Consider the following 22,712-nt stretch of genomic DNA (forward strand, 5'->3'; position numbering starts at 1 on the left):
GTGGAGGAAATACACTTCATTTTTTTATAAGATCGTTCTAAGGAACTGGAACTCTCAAAATTAATTTAAAAGAGAAATTTAAAAAAATGCAGAAAAGCTCTGAGAAGTTCAAAGTCTACGAAATAGAGATATTTTTAAACTCTTCAATCCTCCCTTAAATAGAACACTGCATGAACTGACAGTCATGTTTAAGTTACTAATAAACTTCTTCATTGTTTTTCAGTTACTGATTAGATTTTCATTTCTCACAGATTAGGTTCAGCATTGAAACACGAGTTATAGAACTAACTAAATGCATGAAGAAACTAATGTCACTCAGATAATCAGAAAATTTCCCTGCCTTGTTAATCTGAACATAGAATAAATGCTATGGTATAACTATAGCAATTATTACAGTAAAATAGCATAATGGATACCTGTATAACAAAAATACTGTTCACCCCCTATAAAAGTAGCATAGACTCTTACAGAAAACGTTCACAATAATGAATACTGGTGTAATTAAATTCCTGTGTAACAGTTAAACTCAGACCACACTAAAAAAACGTGTGCTATTTACAGGGTTCTAACCTTTACAGGAGTAAACTCTGTACTTGCAAAACAAGTAGTGTTTCAGAATTAAAATGTACCACTGATTTTTTCAAACAATTTGTTAAATGTGCACTAGATGGTCACAAGCCTACAAATCACTATACAGAATGTCCATAGCTTAACTACGTGCTCTTGTGATCATTTTACGGCGAAAAGTTCAAATAAACATGGGTCCAATCTGCAATGGTTTGTCAAGAAAATGGGAATGAGAATTTCACTGCATTTGTAACTTTTACGTTATTTCCATTTAATTTTAGGTTACGTTATTGTTGTTGTTTTTATTATTATTATTTTTAAGTTTAGACTACACTCTAAACTGCATTTTCAATTACTCACGTTATTTACGCGACTCGAAATGGCCACCCTGATTGAAGATGCACAGTTGAGCCCTTCGTGTAATTAAAGTAACAGCCCTCTTCACAGAGTCTTATTATTCGATTCAGCAGCTCACCCCTCCGCTGTTTGACTTGATGGCATACACCAGGGATTTCATGTAACCCCAGAGAAAGTAGTCCAAAAAAAAGGAAAAGATCTGGTGATCTCGCTGGCCAAGCAACTAGGCCACCTCGGCCATCTAAACTGTCTTGAAACTGTTGATTCAGAAATGAAATCACCGGCCTACCAAAATGGGTTGCGCAATCTTGCTGCAGCCACATCTCTTGCCCGGTTAGCAAAGTAACATCTTCCAACATCAATGGCAGCTCTCCTTTTAGGAAACGCAAGTAGCGCTAAAGGTACAATTTGGCTGCACGCGACAGAGACAAGCGACCGAGGCAGGCGACAGAGTTACGAGACCGAGACTGGTCGCTTCCTGTCTGCTCTCTGTACAATCGTATGAAGTACAATTACGAGCGCGAGACAAAGACAGGCGACAGAGACAAAGCACAGGGGACCGCTCTCGGACCAGTAGTGTCTCGCGACGGGCTCAGGCAGCACGTGTGTTGTTGAGTAAAATAATGGCAGAAATTAAATTTACTGGTGACCAAGATGAGCAATTGGTAGAATTAGTAGCAGAAAACCGACCACTGACCACCGACAGAAAGATCCTTCTTCACGTCTGGTTTTGAATATTGAACTCATAGGTTTTCTTTGTTTCTTTCGCAACAAATAACACAGCAACACATCATCTTCTTCTTCTTCTTCGAGTAACCTTTTTAGAAGCATTTGTGTACTCATTTTTCACAGAATATGTGCACGTATGTCTCAACAAAACAAAGAAAACAAACACTCTGCCGCATGTCTCGGTCGCCACCTCAGAAGTGTGTGGCGACAAGCTGCGATGTGTCCGTCTCCCGTCTCTGTCGCCTGCCTCGGTCGCTTGTCTCTGTCGCGTGCAGCCAAATTGTACCTTAAGTTGTCAAGCGGTCTTCAAGTACTGACTGCCGTGTCTTGCCTACATGCACAGCTTTGTGAACTAATTATTGAAACCCAGCCAATGCACAGAGTGTGCGGAAGCATTTTCTAGACAAACCGTTGCAGATCGGACCCACGTTTATTTAAGCTTTTCGACTCAAAAATTTTCCCAAGAGTACGTAGTTAAACTATTAACATTCTGTATGCATCATAGTCTTGTAAATATTCTCCATGTCTCCCAAATGTTCTCTTCTGGTTTTCCAACCAAAATGTATATATTTCTCATTTCTCCAATATGTGCCAAATTTATAGCTCATTCCATTCTCTGATTTGATCATAAATGTCGTATATGCAGCATTATTAAGAAAAATGCTTGTGATTTTGTATTATTAGGTGTCACTGGAGGAATATGGTGATGTTAAAACATATAAACTGAAAGACAGTGGGGAAAATATCCCCGTGACAAATGAGAATCGTAAGGAATATGTACAACTCTACTTGGACTGGATACTGAATGCTGCCATATACGAACAATTTCGAGCCTTTTATCTAGGATTCCACAGTGTCTGTGCATCTAATGCTCTCATTGTAAGTATATCTGAACCAAATGTCTCATTAAACAGATATCAGAAACAAACCTGGTTGATCACTATGTAATCTGTAGTGAGGAGAGCTGTGAAGGCATGTTTCTTGTGCTCCTCCTTTCTAATCATTCACCCCCTCACATTGTATGACCTGTATAAAGTAGATAAATAAATCCAGAACTATGTTTGAAATATTCTATTTAGATGTTAAATTGTTTTCTGGTTCCATCACCACACCCCTGAAACACTGGTAAACTTCTACCAGACTACATGGTGTAACAACCCAAAAGACAGACCTTATATATTTATTTAGTTTCTTACTGCATGTTTCAGTTATACATTCTTAATTGTCCTTTTCACCTAGTCTAAGTCAAATAACGTGGAATCTGTACTGTTTTATGCCACTATAATTGCATTCTCATTATCTTTCTCAGAATACAGCTTACCATCATCACCAGTAATTGATGATAGCCATACTCAGATGCAATTATTGCATCTGTTCTTAATGCAGTGGATCAATAACTATCCTATTTTTATTCACATTCCCATCATATTTTAAAATGTTTAAAATATCAGTCACTGAACAAATAACATGAAACTCTTCATACATTCATTACCTAATTGTACTGTTTATATTACTGCATGTATTTCCCATATTTAATACTCATTATCACCAAACACTTTCATGCTGTTCATCTCATGAAACATATCTCTGCATTATAAAGACCTGTTAATGGATACTACAGTGCTGTTTCTGTAAATTAGATGCTGAGACCAGAAGAAGTAGAGATGCTAGTCTGTGGATCACCTACACTAGATCTCAATGAGCTCAGGAAAGTCACAGAGTATGATGGTTACAAAGCGGATGATCCCATCATCATGTAAGTATCTTGTATCAATCCACGGTGTGCCTGACATTTCAAAAAGAATTCCTTTGATTCCACAGAAAATAAGTTTCCTTTCTAACATGTGATTTTCACAGCAATGTGAACACAGTAATAAATCTCCAGGTTTCATAAAAGACAGGGAATTTATCGACCAGTTGAGTGACTGTTAGCTTTTCCAAAAGGACTGTACTCCACAGAGAAAGTGAAAGAGATATAATTTAAAATGGGTTGTTCATCCATACAGAGACTTCTGGGAAGTGCTGCATTCACTCTCAGATGAGCTGAAAAAGAAGTTTCTGCTGTTTGCAACTGGAAGTGATCGCGTGCCAGTAGGTGGCATGGGAGAGATGACGTTCAAAATAACAAAGGTCACCAATAAACCTGACAACCTCCCAGAAGCACATACATGCTTCAATCAGCTGGTGTTACCAACGTATGAGAATGAAGACTTGCTACGACAGAAACTGATCATTGCCATCTCAAATGCAGAAGGTTTTGGACTTGAATAAAATGCGGTATCATTTTCCTATTAATATGTACCATTTGTTACAATGATTTAACAAGACACCTGAACTCTTAAGTGAGAACTTATAATAATCAATTGAGTGAAATTTTATGTTGCTTTCTTGTGGTCAAGAATTTTCAGAATGTGAGTAAAACATACATACAGTTTGTAGACACATTTTGGTGCTGAAATATAAATCAATTTCTCTGTGAAACCAAATGCAATATATGCTGTCATATGATACCATGAAAGATTGAAAAGAATAGTAATTTGAATTCATGACACAAATGTTAATTTCACAGAACACAACATGACAGTACATCATACTATCAAATTATCCTAAATGTTCTTTCACAACTAACATAACTATTAAGATATGAGACCATACTTGTCACTACTGACCATAATTTACTATCTAGAAAAAATGTGTTATTCTGGAGTGTGACGTCTTGTGGACACAGTATAATTCTTCGAACCCCACAGAACCCATTGAACAGGAGCCTGGGTGGGCCCCAGAGCCAGTATGGATGCAGAGGCTACAAGAAAATCCTCTGCCCCTATCAGGGATCGAACCCCAATGGTCCAGCCCGTAGTCAGTCACTATACTAACTGAGCTACCCAGTTCTATTATCAATAATAATAATAACAATAAAACCACTTTCTTTCAAAATCATGCAACCAGATAAGAATGGAAGTTAAAAATGTTGTATATAGTAATGTCTACAAACATATAATTGTATTATCAATTTGATTATCTAACACCTTCCATCTTTCTAGTAATCCAAAACCTAAAACATCCTATGCTCTGTAAATATCTTATTACTGAGTTCTTCCTGGGCTACCAGCTGTCTCAGGCAGTTGAAAGGCAAAAACACTTTTCACCTTTCAACCACCTGATATGGCTGGTAGCTCAAGAACCCTTTATACTTAGTCACCATGAAACTTCAGATCATATATCTTATAACTGTTTCCACACACATGTCGATAATTTTATCTTGCTATTCATTTTAATGAATGTATGACATTTATGAGAAAAATAGACCCATTTCCAAAATCCAAGTATGTTACCAACAAATGTAAAATTGCATCAAATTAACTTATTGCCTGAAGATGGTGATATGAATTCGCCATGCATACTCACATGTTTTGTGATTTTATAGCTGTGTACGACATTAATAAAATAAGTGGTTCACTTACAGATTAATTAATTTTACATTCTTATATGACTGGACTTAGAAAAGAGTACAACCCATTCAATGCAGCACTAAAATTAGTTTCTCATGTTTGCTTATCCATATGAAAAAAGAAAACAAATTTATCTTGTCATAATATCTATCTACAACATAAAAAAACTACAAATATGCTCTGTACAGAATCAGTATACAAACATCAAGAATTATATAAAAATTGACTTTAAAATCCAAATTTATGGTATAAGGCACAGATTTGCTACATCTAATAAAATACACTTTTACATATATTACATAAAGGAACATTACAACACAAACATAGACCGGGAAACATTATAACATGCAGTGCTAGTACTGTCTGTCTGAGCAGAGAATTGACTCAACCTTGAAGTTGTGATGTCATGCAGAATGCTGTCCTAAAAACACTACCCCATACTGAAAATGTTCCAATGCAATCTGCTGACCTGGCTAATATACTGCATTCACTTTACCTATGAAATAATAAAAATACAAAAATGAGACAGACCACCACATAGCTAGAAAACTAATGGAAAACTATGGGTACTTCTGGTTGTAAGGTTGAGTGAATTCTCTGCTCAGACAGACAGTAATAACCACATGCTCTTAGCTAAATGGGGTCTTAGTTATTAAGGTTTATTATCTTACTCTTCACTTCATGAAAATTAATGTTACTGCAATAAGGATAATGGCAACTGAAGTGAGGGATTAATGGGTAGAATGCCATCCACTGGACATTACTTTCAGCTACTTAAAACCATCATATCATGAATGGTCAATACTCTGCACACCTGTACGCAATGGATACCTAAAGTAAATGTTCATAAAAACTAAAAGTGTGAATTCTAAGAACATAATAGTTACATCTGTACATTTCCTGTTTATGCATCTGCAATTTCCAGACTGGAGAAGTGATGGCTTGTAACCAGTAAGCACTTGTTTCAGTTTTTATGGAACTGAATTTTTAATCTTAATACAGGAAGAAGTTGACTGGAGACCATTATGGCTATGATGATAGCTACTGAAGATGACCAAGTTATATTGTGGAGTTTGAGGTTTTAGGTTTTATAAAAATTATAGTTTTTTGAAAAAAGAAAAAAGGGGGGGCCTTCGGAATTCCTCAGCCACAGAATGAATTTGGTTTCGAAAGATTTTGTCCTCTGAGAAGTCTGTGACAGAAAGTAGTGGTTCTTGGTAACTTACACAACAAATACATATCTAAGTACGACAGAGTTAAGCTAAACTGCAAAAGATGAACAAAAAACTCTCCCTAAAACCACCAATTCCATCAACAAGGAATAAGCAGATTTTGTTTTTCAACTGCCCCATGAAAAATTAGCAGTAACCTAAACAAAATATCAGCAAATGACAGCTATGGTAGGGATTATACAATACATCAAAACACGAACTTATGCTGTGATTACTACTAATTTCTACAGAGAGAAACGTTATACACTACGAGTATTAGAAGTTTCTCAACAACAAACATTACTTCTGGATTGCTGAGCTTTTGGACTTCGTCCATCAACTGGTGTTATAAAATAACATGTTGCAAAGACTGGATCTGCCCTCATTTTCAGACGTGGTGAAAGGGAAGGGCACCCACTCTGCATGGTCCATTACAATGAGCTAATCTCAAATACTGGATTCCACTGGAAGACAAGGGCATATCCAGTCCTTGAAACGTTGTGTAATCTTACAACACCGGACAATGTACAAAGGTCAAAAACGTAACAATCTAGGCTGTATTACACCATCATCAGGACACTTCAGAACAAATGTAAAATGTATGACTACTGATGGAATATACTGACTGACATCCTATAGTTTGCCAAGTTAGTTGCAGCTTCAACATAAGATGTTGCTCCCCACGTGCTATCAGTTCAGTCTGAAATGTCTGAATAGAAGATAATCATGCGTCCTGTTAGGACGAATTTAAAATGCCTGAGTATACAACAGGCAATAATCCCACCTGGAAATATGCCCAGAGTCCAACACTGCTTAAAACTGTAATCCTCATAGAATTCACAACTGCATAAACTATTTCTGTAACATATAGTTAAAATAAAAGTAACTCTACACACCAGGGTCCTTCTTGAGAAGTGAACAATTGCTCACCTAGTTAAATTTCCCGACCATGTTTTTTTAGTGATGATGCTATGTGGTCATGTAGGAGGAAGTCTTCACCCTGAAGATGGAGGTGATACATTCCTCTGAAACACTGGTACCCACCTACAGGACCACACCTTCACCGACATGAGAATTTCAAGCCTCAAACAAAATTTCAAGCCTTTTACAGATTGGGTTCCTGACATTTCCCTGATTCCCATATATAAAACATATATTTGTTTCATAGTTTTTTAAACAGACGTTATAAACTTTTGGAGATGTTTAACTTTTATCCCACACATACAAAAGTTAGTAATATGAATGTTTAAATATGAAACATGTTACAGGCTTGAAATTTATACAGTAATAAACTAAAGTAGAGAATAATTTCTACTTGTAATTTCAAACATACAGTACCATATGATATACTTAAAAACTAGCAGTGCTCCAAATGGACCATTGCTCTTGAGTATATAACACTAATTCTGTTTACAAAATCAGACAAATCTCTTCAAATTTCTTTCTAGAGACTATGTAATAACTGCTAGGCTGTTTCACAGACAATATTTACAAGCCAGACCTTTTTTCAGAAGTAAGAAGAAATAATAAATAAACACAGGTTGATTCAAAGCTCTAGTACAATACTTAAAGAGGTTGCTGTGGAGATTATGTGGAACAGAAACCGTAACATTTTTTCAGTTTCACCACCGTTTATAAGCGACACTTTTACATTGTTTTTGCTCTGTATTACTGCGACCATCTGACAGGGGCGCCCTGCTGAGAGTTCGTGAAAGCACAGCTAGTTGAAGCTCAGTTATCAAAATCAGAGAGCAGTACTAGTAAGAAGTCTGACAACTCCCCATAACACAAATAAAAAGTACTAAAAAAGAAGTCCTCTTAAGTGAAGATTAAAAAATTCTAAAAAGGCCAAAATTTGCTTTCTTTTTGCCTATATTTTAACGGACATAAAGAACTCAAGCGACATATGTTCAAACGAAATGTTTCCATTTTGTAAAAATCAACAGTCACAATAATAAAGGCAATGCCAATATGAAAACAATGTTGACTCAGAACACTGGCAAATCTTAAAATCAACCTGTAAAGATAACAACTAGATAAGATTGCTGTAGGTGTAGAACCAGCACAGTTCATTTAGCTCACTGGCAGTGAAAGAATCAAGTACTTAAATGAATGAACTTAAAAGTCATAGCATATTCAACACAAAATATTTTCAGTTGATCAATGAACATGACTAACTTGTTACATTCAAGTCCCAATGAGGCGACACCATCATTCCAGTATTTACTTCATGATGCCGTCCAGTCACCTCAAAAATAAATACCTGTATTTTAATTTCCTTTAACTGGAGTACTTAATAAGCACTGGAATTCTACTACTTAGATAATAGCTGCATATTCTAAGGGCACTTAAAATCTACTTGTCAGTCTTATCCGGTGTCCTGCAGGACCAATGGATCTAAAACCCCTGGAAGAAGTTAGAGAGCTTTGTTCATTTTCCCAGCTTAGGAAATCCCTCCCCAACCCTTGTCCTGCAAGGAAGTAACAATATTGCTAAGAAAAGGTAAGGTGCCGGATGGCATTCACTATTAAAGAGTAAATTTATTTCCTCGTGAACGTTCTTCAATATGTTGATATATTGTATCCTGCACCAGTTACTCATTTATGTTAATTTCACAAAGTATATCTGCAAACTGATGGCTAACAGAACATAAAAAGTGTGGCTCAGCAGGGATGAAGAGACTTTCTCAAATGCAGGCACGAAATGTCCACTCACACTTGGTTTCAGATCCATTGCTGTGCTGTATATGTTAATCACACAACACTGCCATGACCTACAATCATGTATGCACAATTTACAGACAAAATAATAGTATTAAATGCTGTCAAATAGGGTTGTAAACATGTTCAAAATTATTACCCTCAGATTTAGCTCTGGTTTTGCAGTATGGTAGTGAAACTTCCTTTGACGTTCTGGTCAAAATATTAGGCATAGACACTTAACTATTTCTTTGGAAAATCCACCTCTATCACCTGAACTTCAAGATGCAGCAATAAAGATCTGTTACAGTATCTCAGCAAGATCTTAAGGATTTCACACCAGTCCCACCGTATAATGAAAAACCTTCTACACCACCCAACTCACCATTTTAGCCACAACGCTAGACCACTGCAATCCTATCTGGAGAAACCCTCGGCCCTCGGGATAAGGGATGCAACAACAGTGATTACCTGAGGTAGAAGCTGAATGAGACCAGAGACCACATGTTGGCTTTCTCGTTATGCACATTACATACCCTAGTTGGGAATGAGCAACTAAAAACTGACAACCCTATTTAACACCACACAGTGAAACCTCAATAAGAAGTCTTTCAAGAGATTAATTTCAACCGTTTATGTGAGAAGATAAAAGTGGTGAGCCCAAATTAATATCATACTGAATCTTAGTCCTCAAGAAACATTAGAAAAGACAAGACATTTTGAAGATTTCTGTCTTGTGGGTTGTTGCGCTGTGTAGACTGGTCGATGTTAACCAACGTTTCAGAGGTCATACTGCCTCCGTCATAAGGGCGATGACAGTATGATCTCTGAAATGTTGGTTAACATCGACCAGTCTACACAGCGCAACAACCCACAAGACAGAAATCTTCATACTCACCGCTGTGAAAACCTCAAATTTTACAAGACACTTTCAAAGTTAAATGCAATGACAAATATGTATTAAAGTTGAAAAGAAATCGAATATGCTTCTCGGCCAAAACGAGAATTTAAAAATTACATTAATGACATTTTGGCTCGCTTCTTTAACAACAGAGCATTTTAAATCACAAAACAAGATGAAGTTATTTATCAACATTCAACACATGACAGTTCAGACATAAGAGGTTTCAAAAGGAAAACCTAATTATAACACTGCATTAAAACAACATTTATCTTGCATACTTCACAGAATATTCATAAGTACCAGTAAATATATGTCATCCTCAAGGACTGCATATGTATGTTACATTATGAAGGAAATTACATAAGTGTGTTAACTAACCAGCAGCTGTCTAAATAGGTAAATTCTTTCACACAAAAAATGTGTTCGATGTATGTCTGCATTCAATGTGTTCATGTTTATTCTCATGTATTGATGCAATTAAGATCTTCGTGTACAATGGGCTCCCACATTTCAAAATTAACAATCAGAAAATATTCATGAACCTTCTTAAACAGGTTTCACTGTACCTACCACACACACATGCATTCAGAATGTCTTAACTGTATCAAATCTTTGTAAAGCTTGGTTAAAGACAAACTTGGACCAGCCAAAACAGACACAAACTATGTCTTTTTCACGTGAACTGCACTACTTGTCTTCCACAATTGTGATAGCCAACTTATGATCTGACCACACAAATGTCTTTGGGAGAATTAGCTGAAACAATAAGCAAAGACATCAACAACTTTCCCATTATTATATGACTATTTTGCCTCTTATATGAACTATAAAACGCTTCAATACTTTAAAGATACTTCTACTCATCACCTATTTCTGATACTGAATTTATTTTTACCAGTGTCTTTTGGAATCCCATCATTGTTCAATCTTCCAACATCATCAACAAATATGCTACATATAATATATAGATAAATTATATACAGGTAGCCCTCGATTTGAACTGGTCCAATTCGCGCCGATTCAGAATAACGCCGATTTTGAAACCAGATAGTCAAAAAGTGAAAAAAATATATATTACTATTATTTATAATGTTTTACAATGTTTCTCATACTGCTTCTTATACTAAATCATAATATTTTATTTATGTTGTTTCAGAGCTTTAAATGTAATGCCATTATATTATTCGCCAATGTTTGGGTGCTGGGAACGCATGTCATTGACTTCCCATCGATTTACGTTATAAAATAGTTCCAATTTACGCCGATTCCGATTACTCTGGTTCATCCAGGAACACATCCTCAGCATAAATCGAGGGCTACCTGTATCTTGTGACATACTCTCTGATGGTCCACCTTTTTAATGCGTAACGCAGTGAGGAGGTTTGAAAACATCTGCTTGTTTCACTCTCTACTGTGTTACTTGAAAAGTAAACAAGATTGCTTATTTAGATTTTGCCTTGTGTTAATTTAAAAGTGTTTAATCCTAATTATGGCAATGAGACACAGGTGTTTACATTGGAATACAAAGGTTCTTGTAATATTTCTGAGTGAAGTCACCATTTTGAAGAACAACAATAAAAAGCAATCAATTGTTTTGTATGATTGAAGAATTTATAACCAACACATAATGTGGCTTACATATCAAACATTTACTTGTAAATAAGAGATCCTAATGTGTGGTCGGCTGAAAATACAACATGTTATTAAATATATGAAAATCTAACATCTTACTTCAGATAACGCTAAAGATGACAAGAATGCTGCGTTATTCTTTGTTATTTCCATATTTACATGACAGACACTTCAATGAATAATAGATACAGTGAAACCTCAATGCATCGTTTTCGGCGGGGGTGGGAAATAAAAACGATGAATGCGGGAAAACGATAGATGCGGGAAAGCATTAAAAATTTTAAAAAAAAACAATGTTTCTCTTTCAAAGTTACTTCTTTTTACCAAAAAAGTCTTTAATGGACAACTGGTTTGTCGAAACTTTACGTTTTAGACCAAACAGAGCACTTTCCACGTTCAAAATGTTTTCCTCGTCACGTTCACTAATATTAAGCGCATAAAAGAACGACTTCACTTTTGCCAATGCAGGGTGTGCTTCGGCAAAACTCGGCAAAGCTTCGGGCTCGCATTCGTCGTCTTCCTCTTCCTCACCACTCCCACCCTCTTCGCGAACAATAACAGGAAGAATGGAAATACTATTACTGCCGAACTCAACGAAACGTAGCTGTAGAAGACCCTGAACCGCTGGAAACGAGATAAACCAGAAGAATGAAAAGTGCCGCCAGCCTTTCCTTTGTACTTATAATAAAAGCATTTGTGAAGAAATTCACACTGCACATGCCATCTGGCATCGCTGGAACGAAATATGAGTGCACCCTAATTAAAATCGTAAAATTTCAGACAATGAGCACCGCCATTCACTCCAACTATCACCCCTGCACGGCTGACCCTCAATCCAAAAGAATGTGCTGGTTGGGCGACATAACAGGTTACCGCTACTGTGTATTCGAAAAACATTATGCGTCTTTCGGTATTAATTTATCTCTAAACCCAGCATTTTAAATTCTCAGAAACGATCATTGCGGGAAAATTGTTGGCCGGGACTAAGATTTTTGAACGATCGATGCGATAAAACGATAGTTCGAGGAACGATAGAAGCGGGAAAATGTAACATTATTTTATATGGGATGTATTCGGGACCGAACAAAACGGACGATGCATCCGGGAAAACGATAGTTCCGGGAACGATGGATAGAGGTTTCACTGTATTGCCCTCCTGTATTAATATTTTATAAACCTTCATGCCATATCCTTTCAGTTTTATAAACTGAATTCAACAATAAGGACTTGCTTTCTGCAATGTACCAATGCTCATATGTCACTTACAAGGCTAAGAGCACCGTTTATGAAGTTTATTAAATTACCTAATTATTATAATTATCTAATATATACATAGCCTCGAGCATTACATGATGTATGATACAATAAACAGATGTTCCTCCAAAACAGTGATGAAGAAATGAACGACTATACTGTGTAATAATCCAGAAAACCACAGTTTAAGCAAATAATTTTAGTTTATTTTAACAAAAATTCCAGGCAAAAACTGTGTGCATTACTTAGTTATAAGATGCAACTTCTGAAGCTGGAGCTCATCCAAATAATATTCAATAATTCAATCTGTACCTCACCACACTTCACATTACAAAGATCAACTGATTAATATTGTGTAAGATCATCTTCATGCAAAATTTTACACTGTAACATCTGCAGCTCAATGTCTGATATTCAAAACATCGTCTTACCTCCTCTGGATTGTCCAGGTCTTCAAAACTATCTGAAATAAGTTGTGCCAGATCATCAGGAATAAGGACTTGAAGCCATGGTCCATGAGCAACATACGGATGTTCCTGATCAACCAGTGTACCAGTTACTGTGGGAGCAACAAGTGTGATTGCTGTATCACCTAGCACAGACTTGAATGTGAAATGTCGTCCGTGCATCACGCGACCCCTAGAGGGAAAGAGAGAGAAAATGTGGGAGACAGAAGAATCTGCAACTCAGATGCACAACATATCTGCTCAACAAGCGATAATTCGTTGGGTATATTAATGTATCTTGTCTTAGATGATGAAAGACTCCCGGGTTACAAGCCACGGCAAGTGGCTGAACAGTGAATAAACCTCATCTTCTGCCAACGTTTCGAGAAAAATCTCAGCTCTCATCCTCATGGCTGCTTGGTAACCAGTCTGATCCTTTATTACGCACTTGCTTGCGGCTTGTGACCCAGGAGTCTTTCGTCACCTTCAGTTGCCGTGAAGGCTTCACTTTATGTATTGTCTTACTTTGTACTTTTTACTTTATTACGTTCAGAATTTACAAGTATACTGACAGTGTGATATCTCCAATAAACCCGACGGCCTTTCTCACTAAACTTATACCCCAGAACACATTCAAATGCAGTTCCTGTTGATAAATTTATATTTATTCCTCACTTGTATCTGGTTCATAAAATAAGAGTGCAGACGATGCTGAAATAATTCCAATTGTTTTAGCAGTCAGAAATGAATGAGTAATTTTAGCAGTACGAAGCTTTAATAAGGATCATTATAATTTTTAAGTTTTAGATGAAGAATCTCCTATGATTATATAAGTGAATGAAATGGGTTTACAGGATAGTTTGACACTGTGGAACATAGCATTGTCTGTAACAGTTACAATCCCTAGTTCCAGTTTTGTCAAAATAATTTCAAATAATTCATAACAACTCTAATGGTTCCCCTTCTTACAGATGCTAAAATCATTATCACATGCAGAAATTCAGTGTGCTGAGTCATTTATATATGGAAAACTGAGTTGACATGCATTTTAAACAAACACTGCTTTACATTGCAGTTATCTCATGTGATAACATACCTTATTGCTAAAAACAACAAATTCCCAGCCTCCAAGTTGAATGTGAGATGCAAGCCCTCCAACTTCTTACTCCTCAAAAGTTCTGTTGATTCTAATACACCAAACTCATTTGTTGAGCTATGGTCATAGGAGTTGTCATTACTGAAAACACAAGAGACATGTTCAGTATTTGATCTACTTCATTAGGTTGTAAAATACATCACACTCTGATACTACAATAAAACAAAAGTTTAATTTAATGACAAGAAAAATCTAAATTCAAGAGATGAAAGGGGAAAATATTTTATTCTCACAGTCCTGTAATATACACACGCTAATATAATTCAGAACACATTCACTTATTCATTATTCTGTAGAGTAGAATCCTCTGTTAGAAGCTAATAGTAGCTTAGGTAGTTAGTAAGTTCCCTGCCTCTTTTAGAACTTGAAAATTCATTATCATGTTCAAAAGACCCTGCTATAGGCCCCTGTTCTAAGCCAGTCCATACCGCACAATCTATTCCTCTAACATCCATTTGGTATTTACCCTCTCAATTCATGCCCAGCTCTTCCAAGCTGTTTCTTTCTCGCTAGGCTTCCAACCAAAATTCTCTCTGAAGTTTTCATCTCACCGTGTGTGCTACATGCCATGCCCATCTCGTCATCCTTGATCCTAACAAAATTGTATTTGGCAAAGGGTACAATTGATGAAGCTCCTCACTGTGCAATTTTCTCCAGCCAGTTGTCACTTCAGCCTTCTCACATAAAAATATTCTCAACACTCTAAATCTGTGTTCTTCCCTTAATGCGAGACATGAAATGTCTCACCCATATGAATAACAGATATAATTATAGTTTTGCGCATTTTCATCTTCAGATTTTTAGATAGCTGTCAGGAAGACAAAGGAATCTGAATTGCATGACATATAGCAGGTCCCAAATTTAATTTGTTCTGTGGAACATTATGCAACATGCTGGTTTTTACTGTGAGGAATTTCTGGTGCCCCCCAACCATCAAGATGAAGGAAAGCTGCTTTGTTGGCTGTCTATAACCACTTATTAAATTAAAATATTTAATCTTTTCTGTGGATTGATGAAAAATGGTACAAATCATAGGAAATTATAAACTGCAGGAATCACAAAAATCATAGCTTACAATTTGATTTTACCCAAACCCTCAATTGAATCATTCAGAAAATAACGTAAATAAATTATTCATCAAAATATAAACATTTTTGCAACACACACTTTCCATGAACTAGAAATACACAGCACTGTGACAAAGTTAAAATCATCTGACGACTTTTCAACTATCATACTCACTGCTGAAACAGATAAACCATGTTGATTCATCAAAGACATACGAGTGCCCACGTCTGTCAACATACTGTAGTATGTTAAGTATTCTTCTAAGGGAATGATTTGTTTTTCCATCATGCCTTATCACACACTCAAATTTTAATGAAACAACTCCAGTGCACACAGCAACCTAGGCTAACGACGATGATATGACAAACTTGAGAACAATCACACATTGAAAACTAAGATGACGCTTGCAACACAGCAACTAACCTGTCTAAGTAGCTAACAACTTGAAAGAAAAGTCGATAAGTCACATAACAATGGTACAAAACCCAGGAAATTGAAATTAAATTACATGTATTTTGCAGGAACTAAAATTAGTAAAATGGCAGACAAACTAACGGTGCTTAAAAAGATATTTAAATTACAAGAGAGCATACATTCTAGTTCCAGAGGAGCATAAATATGTGGTTTTACTGTATTTGCAACTACCTCCCAAATCTGGAGGTCTTCTCCCCAATCTGCAATCTGAGGATGTGCCATGCTATGGTGACAAGGGACACACTTAACATGGAACATATTTACTCATGTTCTCTACTACCACTATTCCATACTTGTCCAGGTTTGAAGATCTTCCAATTGGTGGAAGAATAGGTTTTGTGTTGAGAAGACCCTTCTTGAGAGCTGTTTTAATTTGATGGCTTTGCTGCTCTGATATACAAGATGTATTTAATGGTTCAGGCCGGGTTGCAGGACCCTCTCGCAAAATACCGCCTTCCCCTTCTCCAGGTAAGGCTCCTGGCGTCAGTTGTTGCACATTGACATCAGCCCATGAACACCGAGCACTAACACCACTAAGGTTAGATCCTTCGGTCTCAACTCCTCTCTCCACTTCCTCTTGAGTTGTCGGATCAAGTTCGAGCATGCTCTCACCGCGTCGCATGTCCGTTATCAACCACGGTCCCCCTGCACTGAAATTACACATCACAAGTTACTGCGTTAATCTGTGATTTAAGTTGACACATGTCTTGTTCTGGTCTAAACTATACTTTATTATTGATAGCTATGGAAAAAATATAAATACATGCAGGTATCCATAAAGTTTTGCATTCATACTGGATGCACAGCCAAGGAGTCACCCAAACTGTAGGTCACAGAATATTTCTATTTATAAGGAGACACAAAATTTGTAATTAAATGAATAAAGGTACCGTGGAAAACCTTCCACTACAGGGCCTCAGGCAGTACTCACCTCTCCCACAACACAAGTCCCGGCATTATAAAAGGCGGGACAGGTGTGGAGAATGAGCAGTGCATTGGAGGTTCAGGAACCAGTAACGAATACAAAGATGGAATGATCAGCAAACAAATAATTCTTATCTAACCTATTGGGTTTGATTCTACAAGAACCAGTAAGTTTGAAGAAGCTATATATTTGCAGCTGGGCTGTTTTTTGTCTTTGCCTGCGAATAACCAATTCTCTAAATGTCCTGAAGTGTTCACAATAATCAGCAAAACCTGGGTCTCCATGCGGACTAAAAACACGCTTTGGCGGGAGTCGCTCGTACCGCAAAGGTCTCGCCTTACAGACTCTCACTGGTAGAAATCGGTCGCAACCAATCTGGTCAAAATTCGGTCAGTTAATGCAGGAGTCAGATAATCGAGGGTCAGTTAACTGAGGTTTTACTGTACTACATATTCAGAATTATCACATTTATGGCAGCAACATTAACAAGATAAAACCTGTAATGTCCATAAACAAGACTTCTACAGATTGAAGTTACAAGATTACTTATCCTGCTTATAGAATATATACCTATTGGGAATAGCAGTATCGGATGCCCAAAGAAAAGATGGACGGATCATTGTAGGTGCAACAGGTATTAATGCCTAAAGCAGAAGTAGCTTTCTCAAGTGGTTGGAAAAAATTAAACTGAAAATTACCCTGGTAGTCTTTTAAGAATCTCAAGAACTCCAGGCCCATTCCAGTGTTGTGCTGCCTGCAGTTCCACTGAGCAAACACCCACAATCTGGACAAATTTCACTAATCCAAATGGAGTGTGTGCTGTTCCTAACTGCGGGTCCTCAGTCATCAACATGTGTTGAATACGAGACTCACTATTATCTAGTGCATTGTGCCATGATACATTATCACCTACAAAAAGTGTGTTAGCTGTAACAAGAAACAGAAATTGGTCAAACGCAATGAATTATTTGAACTGTAACACTGCTTCCATAGATGGATCCATCAACATAGCTGATGGGTTGATACATCCACCTTGTAATCTGAAGGCCTGTTAGCATGACTCAGGTTTTCGTGGCTTTCCTCAGCAATTGCTGGGGTAGTACCGTAACATTCATCATCCCAGTATTCCTGGAAAGGAATATGAATTGTATCCTTTACAGGCCTTTTGCACCAAGTAGTAGCATACCGAATTGTACCTATATTAATTAAACAAAGTCATTTAATCAGACTGTGAATGTTTACATGAGAGATTTCAGTCTGGTATGATGAGGTTTAAAATATTCCATAAATGCTTCCTTCCACATCATTTCCAATTCAAAATTCAACACTACATAACTGAAACAGTTTATGAAAAGTCAACAAATGACCAGATGTTGGAGGAAGATGTCATATTACTTGCCCCAACACACTGTAGAAAACAGACAAACCTGAGTCAAGGCAGTAAGTTTGAAGATATAAAAAAAATGACAAAATAGCATAAGTATGTTATTAGAAACATTCACAATGTTCAAAGAAAAAACAGAGCTGTTATTAGAAAGAAACATTTTATTAATATCCACCTTTAAAGAAACACAAAATAAAGTGAATTCACAAAATGTACTTATCACAAATATAGTATATTAGTTAAAAAAAACAAGATCCTTAGTGGTTCAAGCATACCTGACTGGAACACATACTTGGCGAGTGCCTGCATAACTGCAGCTGGCCATGTTGGCGGAGCTGTTTCCCCAGGTTCACGTTTCAGTCGGAATGTCAACTCAAAACCAAAACCACTTGGCGTCTCTGGCCCTGATACGTCATGCACCCTCCCATCACCATGTAAATCTGACAGGCCAAAACTGCAATTCACACATACATTAACAATGGACTACCAAGAGAAACAACGATGCATTAACAAAATATACTGACTAAAGAAGTCTGTCTCTCAGAACCCCTTCAGACGTTACAGCAACGCATCCTGCTCAATGAATAGCAGACAATAAGACATGTTCAAAGAGAGTATTGCAGGTCTAGCTTTGTCAGTTTAGTTAAATCCATTTCATACTAAAGATGACTGCATTCTGGGATGTTCTGCCATGTTGTCTTGTAAAAACTGACCAATGTTTCAGAGGGGTTTACTGCCTAAATCATCATTGCAGTACACGCCTCTGAAACGTCAGCGAATTTCTATGAGACTACAAGGTGCAACATCCCAGGAGACAGACATCTCCATACTTGCAACCATTTAATATTCCTTAAAATAACCCCTATCAAAATGAAAAAAATAAAAAGAACTTCAGTCAAATGAGATAAATTTTAAACGTAAATGTGCATTTAATTTCGTGTCAGCAAAATCACACGTTAACAAATATCAACAATAATTGTGTTTTAAAATAAAATTTAACAAAAATCTCTAATCAGACTGAGCATTAATGGGAAAGACATCAATTAAAAATAACCTCTGTGTTTTTGTGACACTGTAGTGACCTTCTTAACTGAAACATACACAAGGAATACCTAATATAATGCCAATGTGGTGGTATATTCTGTTCAGGATCTCCAGAGTTGGTATACATGCTGATGTAATCCAAGGGATCCGGGCCTCCCAGCCTGGAACACCAATTACGTAAAGAATATATTTCAAACAGCTGCCAAAAATAACTACTTTTAATTCATAGAAAAGAACAAATTATAAAAAGCAAATCTGATTATTTCATAGAAGTAATTTTCACATTGTTCTGAATGTACTGACTATATTCATAAACTTGAAAGAAATTTTCTATTAACTACATAAATCCAAAACTTGCTTCTGCCCTCAGATAATCAAGATACAAGTCCATCCTCCACTGCTAACTGGAGTTAAATATTGGTTACAGTATTTCTTGATAAAGCCATCATTTACCATACATGAATACAGCAATTAGACTGTAGCCTTCTCCAACATTGTACAGGGCAAAACAGAAGCTGTGAAGCAATCCACTTGACATGCAGCTTTAAAGCATCTTCATAAATGTACCAAAGGACATACCATTTACAATCCAAAATCAACTACCAATACATCATGGCGTGACCTATGTCCAAATTATAGGAAGCAATTACCAATTACTAATTCTTAAAAAAAATAAACTCTCTCATTTATAAATTTTCATCATATTTTCTTCACAATTCAATATCATAAAACAAGTTATAAACTGAGTTGATATTTACCCCTGATTTTTTCATTAGTCTTCTGTGTTATCCAAAATTTTTGATTAACTGAATGTCCTTGGTCCCATTTAGATTGGATAATCAGGACTCTACAGTACAATATTACAATTAGAAGTGCACAGACTGTTCTGTTACCTGTTATATTACAGACAACCACAACCACAGGAAAAAAGCGATGTGCAGGCCTAACAATATCATATACTGGTAATAATCATACTTACTCCATGGAGCAGAGTCCTTTCTGAGAAGACAACAGTCACTCAGCCACTACAAAACTTCCTAAAATTTTATGAAACCCAAAGGTTCATTACCGTTTTGACAAGAGCCCTCAACCGGTCCTTATCCAGAGCTGGATGAATCCAGCCCATACAACCCCATCCTATTTCTCTATGATCCATTTTAATGGTATCCTCCCACCTACATCTAGGTCTTCCTAGTGGATTTTTACTTCTGGTTTGCCCACCAAAACCCTGTATGCATTCCTCTTCTTTCCCATGCCTGCTACAGGCTCCACTCACCTCATCCTCCTTGACTTGATCAGTCAAATTATATTTGGTGAGGAGTACAACTCACGTAGCTCCTCACTGTGCAACTTCCTCCAGCCTCCTAGTATTTTTTCCTTCTTGAGTCCAAATATTCTCCTCAGCACTGTTCTCAAACACCCCCAGTTTACATTCCTCCCTTAATGTCAGAGAACAAGTTTCACACCCATACAAAACTACAGACAAAATTATAGTTCTGTATATTTTACTCTACTAAATCACAAAATTATAAACAAGGAAACACTTTCAACACAGTTTGGGTTCAAGAACCAGCCTTTGGTGTCCTCCAAGCCCAAGAAAGGGAAAACTGTCATGATGCTTAGAAAGCATCAACAAAGTAGTACATAACCAAATGAAACTTGAAGTCATCCACTTCTACAAAAGAGGGGGAGAATCTTCTGATGAACTTGTACTAAGAGCAAAACTTTTGAGAAAAGGAAGGTGTCATTTGTCCCCTCATTCAACTGATACAACAGTAGAAACAAACAGATTTAAATGTCAGAAACCAGCATGTTCTATGTACAAGTATTCGTCTTCATTGCATTAGCCGAGGTAGATCCTCTTCATCCGCAAAGTTAAGACATACTTGATGGACAAGATGTTTAATAGGGTTATGCTGTTATTTATATTAATGACGTCATATTATGCAATAATATGGATAATACATTAAATGAAAACAAGGTAACAAATTTCAGTAACCCACTAATTCTTTTCATTTTGTTCAACCCTATACTGGGACCCTCACGGACACTCGTATGCGTTCACTGAGCGCAAGAAGTCCAAGAATACATATACAGACTAATAGAAATTCTGGTAATCATGTTCACAAGCCCTTAATATAAACACCAATACCATGAACATGTAGATACATAAATGGACCTTCTGACAAATCATGTTCATAAGCCCTCAATATAAACACTTACCAATATTTTACTAAAGCAGTCACCTGAAGTGGATTCACTTGGTCCGGATATATTCTTCGACATAAAGAATATAAAGCTTCTAGTCCTAAGGGAGTTGGTGGAAACGCAGTCATCGGAACACTTCGACAACCCACACCTTCTTCCTCACCCATCTTGGTTTTGTGAATGTTTTCAGTCTGTGCCGTGAGAGAGCTCTGTTGCAAGCACTTCAACGATAACAAACACTAAGGAAATATATATTTATTGACATAATTGCTGATGTGGAAAACTGTGACTTATACCATTAGGTTAAAATATAGTTTATATGCAAGAGTACTACTCATGTAATTCAATAAATACAGTTTTAATTTGTAAGGAACGTTATGTATAGTTTATACGCCATTCTAAACAAGATACGTATGCGAAACGAGAATAAAAAGAATGCTTCAGGGTACTCTAAGGGGCTGCCGTTAAGCCAGCGTAGCCATCACTTTCAACATTTAGTATCAAATTTTACAGATAGTGGCACTAAACTTGTTTTGTAAACAAACGTCAAGACGATGGATACTGTCCAGGGTTTCTTTCTTTAAAAATACACCATTGTCACAATCCTTCATATTTTGGTTCCTAAACTCTGTCTAAGGTACAAAATTGGATACCTGCACCTCGAAGGTATGTCGTTAATACATTGAATGTCGTAGTTCATTATGTCGTCATTAAACATTTTCTAGGTTCCGTTTTAACGTACTTCCAGTTTCATATCAGTGGGAAATTGAAACATTGGGTTTATACTTCACGAAAATGGTAGATGTGATGCACGGAGAATTTAAAAACTAAGCGTCATAATAAATACTTACTTTTAATATGAATTACCTTATTATTTTTGTTTACAACAATACTGAAACAGATAACAAGAGAAATTGAACTGTCATTCTGAAACTTCAGATGTCGCATACCAAAATTATTTTTTTCTGTCCACCACAGACTGAAGAGAACAAGATAAGAACAAAATTATTAATTATATATAATGCTATATTAAAATAACACTGGAATTTCTTACAATATCGTGCAAAATACTTGTTGCAAAGACAAAATACTGTCATGTTCATTATAAAATTATTATACAAGCTGTCTCAATGATAAAAACTTCACTGGCCACCGGCTGTATTCTTTATCTGATGGCATTATTTCCAATCAAACCCGTTTTA

The 22,712-nt window shown here is 36.6% G+C and overlaps 2 protein-coding genes across 3 annotated transcripts in view; one reads left to right on the forward strand and one right to left on the reverse strand.

The window, feature by feature from the left end:
- Positions 1-5,124, forward strand: part of LOC110826938 (putative E3 ubiquitin-protein ligase HECTD2) — a 34,282-nt gene extending 29,158 nt beyond the window's left edge. For both annotated transcript variants that reach the window (XM_022058086.2, XM_022058085.2), the window contains 3 exons: positions 2,338-2,532; positions 3,294-3,409; positions 3,660-5,124. In XM_022058086.2, the coding sequence (XP_021913778.1) occupies positions 2,338-2,532; positions 3,294-3,409; positions 3,660-3,924 (576 nt within the window). In that variant the 3' untranslated portion in view covers positions 3,925-5,124. The remainder of the gene's footprint in view (positions 1-2,337; positions 2,533-3,293; positions 3,410-3,659) is intronic.
- A 110-nt stretch (positions 5,125-5,234) lies between these two features.
- Positions 5,235-21,853, reverse strand: Su(fu) (suppressor of fused domain protein). Its single transcript, XM_022058064.2, has 8 exons — positions 21,526-21,853; positions 19,371-19,463; positions 18,534-18,712; positions 17,573-17,801; positions 16,243-16,599; positions 14,348-14,488; positions 13,237-13,444; positions 5,235-10,675 (listed from the first exon to the last, which is right to left on the reverse strand). Exons 1-8 carry the CDS (start codon positions 21,675-21,677, stop codon positions 10,607-10,609), a joined length of 1,428 nt encoding a protein of 475 aa, XP_021913756.1. The 5' UTR covers positions 21,678-21,853; the 3' UTR covers positions 5,235-10,606.
- Between the last annotated feature and the right edge of the window lie 859 nt (positions 21,854-22,712).

This window comes from Zootermopsis nevadensis, unplaced genomic scaffold (assembly GCF_977971745.1).
Source record: "Zootermopsis nevadensis isolate Lab colony 2312 unplaced genomic scaffold, Znev_1.0 Znev_ptg000016l, whole genome shotgun sequence".
In the NCBI taxonomy this organism is placed as follows: Eukaryota; Metazoa; Arthropoda; class Insecta; order Blattodea; family Termopsidae; genus Zootermopsis; species Zootermopsis nevadensis.